The 3319-nt window shown below is 36.5% G+C and overlaps 1 protein-coding gene across 1 annotated transcript in view; it reads right to left on the bottom strand.

Annotated features, from left to right (window-relative positions):
- Positions 1-991: 991 nt before the first annotated feature.
- LOC104506364 (zinc finger protein 236-like) overlaps positions 992-3319 on the bottom strand; it is a gene marked incomplete at both ends in the record, with an annotated part of 29301 nt that continues 26973 nt past the window's right edge. The window contains one exon of the mRNA XM_010147290.1: positions 992-1136. Within this exon, the coding sequence (XP_010145592.1) occupies positions 992-1136 (145 nt within the window). The remainder of the gene's footprint in view (positions 1137-3319) is intronic.

The following is a 3319-nucleotide window of genomic DNA, read 5'->3' as shown; positions in this document are numbered from 1 at the left end:
GCAATTCAGCTTGATTGTGTCTGCAAAAGACAGTGTCTTTTTGTCCTACCTTATCTAGGTAGGATACTAAAAAAGGAAAAGATGTGCTATTTCAAGACCTCCCCCACTCCCATGAGACAGCATACAGAAGCCAAGAATGGTTTCAAGCCAGTTTGAGAACCTACCGATACAAAACTTGATTGGTAAGGACACGAGGAACTCGCCATGAGTTGACCCAGAGACAGTGAGAAAGTGGTACAAAGCTTATATTGCAGAAGCAAGTTGCCACCTGGTTGTTGGGAAAATTTCCTTAGATCATAGTAGAGAACTTTGGTGGGGGGGTTTTTTCATATGTTCTCCTCCAGTTATTCACCGTTTAAAAATCAGGGAGCAGTGTTTGATAACTAAATGTCACAGACTGTAAAACTGCAGCCCAATCTAACTTTGAAGCTAGCCTTTATTTGGAAAACGAGGCTGGATTAGTCACCTCTGCCTGTCCCTCTCCAACCCAAATTTTTCTGTGACTCCATGACCATATAGTTGTAAGAAACACCCACTATATGGACAATCCCAAAAATGTTTACTCAATTACAATGTAAGCCTAAATTCTTTTAGGTTTAGTACACAGACAACAGCACACACACACAAAAATCTAAATTAATCTCCTTCTCGAAAAACAGCAGTTCCATACAAAGCAGATGATCTGGAGTGTGCAATTACAAAAACGTGACAAGAATTCACATGCAACGCTTGCTATTTTATATACATAGTTTAGCAAAAAAAGAGTCTGAGTGTTAATAAGCTAAACTCCACACTAAACACAATCACTTTGGGGTATAGCTAGAACGGCACATACGTATGAATTAGTCCAAAGTCTCCTTCAACCGTACCAGAAAAATCAATTATTACTGTTTCACTACGTAGACACAGTAAAAAAAGAAGTCTTTTCAGCAAACACTAGATAAATTGCATGCTTTTCCATAAATTTGTTTCTTCTTTGTATTTCTTTTACCTGATGTGTTGTTTAAGATGACAAGATTTTTTATAGGCTCGATGGCAATAAAAACATTTGTATGGTCTGTCTGCATCATTCACAAAATTATTGTTAAAATAATTTTGGAAGAACTGGCTGTTCCTTGGGATTGGCTGAATAAGACCTGCACACATAAACACACAAAAGGGAAAAATTATTTGGTAAAGTTATTCCAAAGTTGCAGTAGTCTGAAGAGCTGGTATTTGAAAAAAGTGAGTTTTAGTATGCAAGAACGTAAAGAAAATGAGTACGTTTTCAGGACTAATTTAAAATTATCCATTCATCTATTTAGCATTATACAGATCATATTGCACATGCTATCTGTTTCCATGATGGCTCTTCTGTTATCCATAGGTCCACCTCATTACATTAAGCATCACATATATCCACAATAAACATTAACTTCAAAAAAAGTTGACAGTTACAAATTTGCTGGTAATTAAGTATTTGCTCTTCCAACCTTCACCTTAACCAAATGATATTTAATCAATGTACCCCGATACACATTATAGCTTCACAAATATTTAATATGCATTTTGTGAAAAATAGAAAACACTATGAAATATATCTGCCTTTAATTAAAGTATGAAAATAGTCCATTGAAAATTGTTGAATTTGTACATCATCTACCTGGGCTAATCAATCAGTCTGGCTGATTCTTTGGGTACCTTCAAAAATTTATTGGAAAAAAAAAAAACCTCAAACCAGCTTATTTAAGGAAATGCTCTTTATACATTGTTCCCTAAAGTCAGTCAAGTCAGTTTTGGAAAATCAGTTAAAAGTTCCTGCTGCTAAATATCCAGCTGCTAATGCAAGAGCATCCATCTCAGCAGCAGCCAACAGGACATCACCCCAAACATGGTGACAGAATGGGAACAGCAGCAGATTCCCAAGTGAAAAGAAAACCTCATCATCATTCACAAGTCTGTGGACTCCATAGTTCTCATCACAGCACTAATATACAAGGCTGAGGGAGCGATGCAAAGCTTCCACAAATATGCAAAAGATTCCTTTATGGTCCTAAATATTCACCCCAAAAGCCTTTTATGCCGTCTTTTCTCTCCTCAGACTGCTTCATCTGGCATGCAATGTTTCATATTCAGAAAGGAAAGCCCAAAGGGTTTCTGCTGACTTCCAAAGGTAATTGAAAAGCGTGTAAGACAAGAAGAGGGAATTTCTCTCAATTTTGAGAAGAGAGGCCAGAAATGAAAGGAGAACAAGTTTATCTGTCAGAGACTTGAAACACTCATATATGCCAAAACTGCCTTCACCTTCCCTAACTCCCTCAGTCGGTCTAGTAAAAACATTTTTGCTAAAATAAAAAACAAACAAACAAACAACCCCACCAAAACAAAACCCACAACCCTACTTTCCAAATTCCTCCTGGCATTCTACTGTGACGATAAACAGTAGTAGTGTACAGGAGATGACACAAGTCTTCCAAACCAGAACAGAAGGAACTCCGTATGACAAGAACTCACTCTAAGTTATTTTTCATCATACGTAGCACAGCAGAATCATTCAGTTAACTTTTAGAATGAATAAAAGCTGACTAACTTAGGAACATATCCCAGGTTACAGTGGTTCTGCAGAAGTACTGCAGAAATTCCTAACAACGTGCATAACAGAGCAGAAAACAACAGAGATTTTTAATAAAACACTTCCTAACTATTAGCTCAACCTGTTCAACTCAGATAAATGAAACATTTCTCCAAGCTGTTAGAGCAGTGAAAGGTGGCTCTACACTGGATATGGTAAGTCAACAAAATAATTCTGAGTGGCAACATCCTATAAAAAGGTATTTTCCCTCCCATTAGTTCCATCTTTGCAACCAAAGTACACGCTGGAGAATTTACAGTAATTTTTTTGCATTTCCTAGTCAAGTGATGCCATCAACTCATGCAATAAAATGAAACAAACACTGTAACAGGCAGAGAACAATTTACAGACCTCATAAACTTTCAGAACAATTTACACTTTTTTGTAAAGCAAAACATATACCAATTCTTTTCTTCATCAAAGGTGCCCTTCAAAGATTAACACTAGTACAGAGCACCAACACTAGTTTCTTGACATCTCTAAAAGAACAAACATTTTTTTTGTAGGAGAATGCAAATACTGTCAGTGGGTTGGAAAAACATGAACCTTCTAGACATGTAGTGGAACTTCTTATTTTTACATTGAACACTCCAATATCAGCAGAGTTCAACTTGGTGGTTTTTTTTTCCCCAGAAACATAATTTCACTGCACGTATATTAATTGCATTGAAGTGCCATTATCTTTAAAATCAAGAAATAGCATTGTAC

This window comes from Eurypyga helias, unplaced genomic scaffold (assembly GCF_000690775.1).
Source record: "Eurypyga helias isolate BGI_N326 unplaced genomic scaffold, ASM69077v1 scaffold26192, whole genome shotgun sequence".
Lineage (NCBI taxonomy): Eukaryota > Metazoa > Chordata > Aves > Eurypygiformes > Eurypygidae > Eurypyga > Eurypyga helias.
Note: the sequence above shows the minus strand (reverse complement) of the source record. Positions and strands in the feature narration are given on the sequence as shown.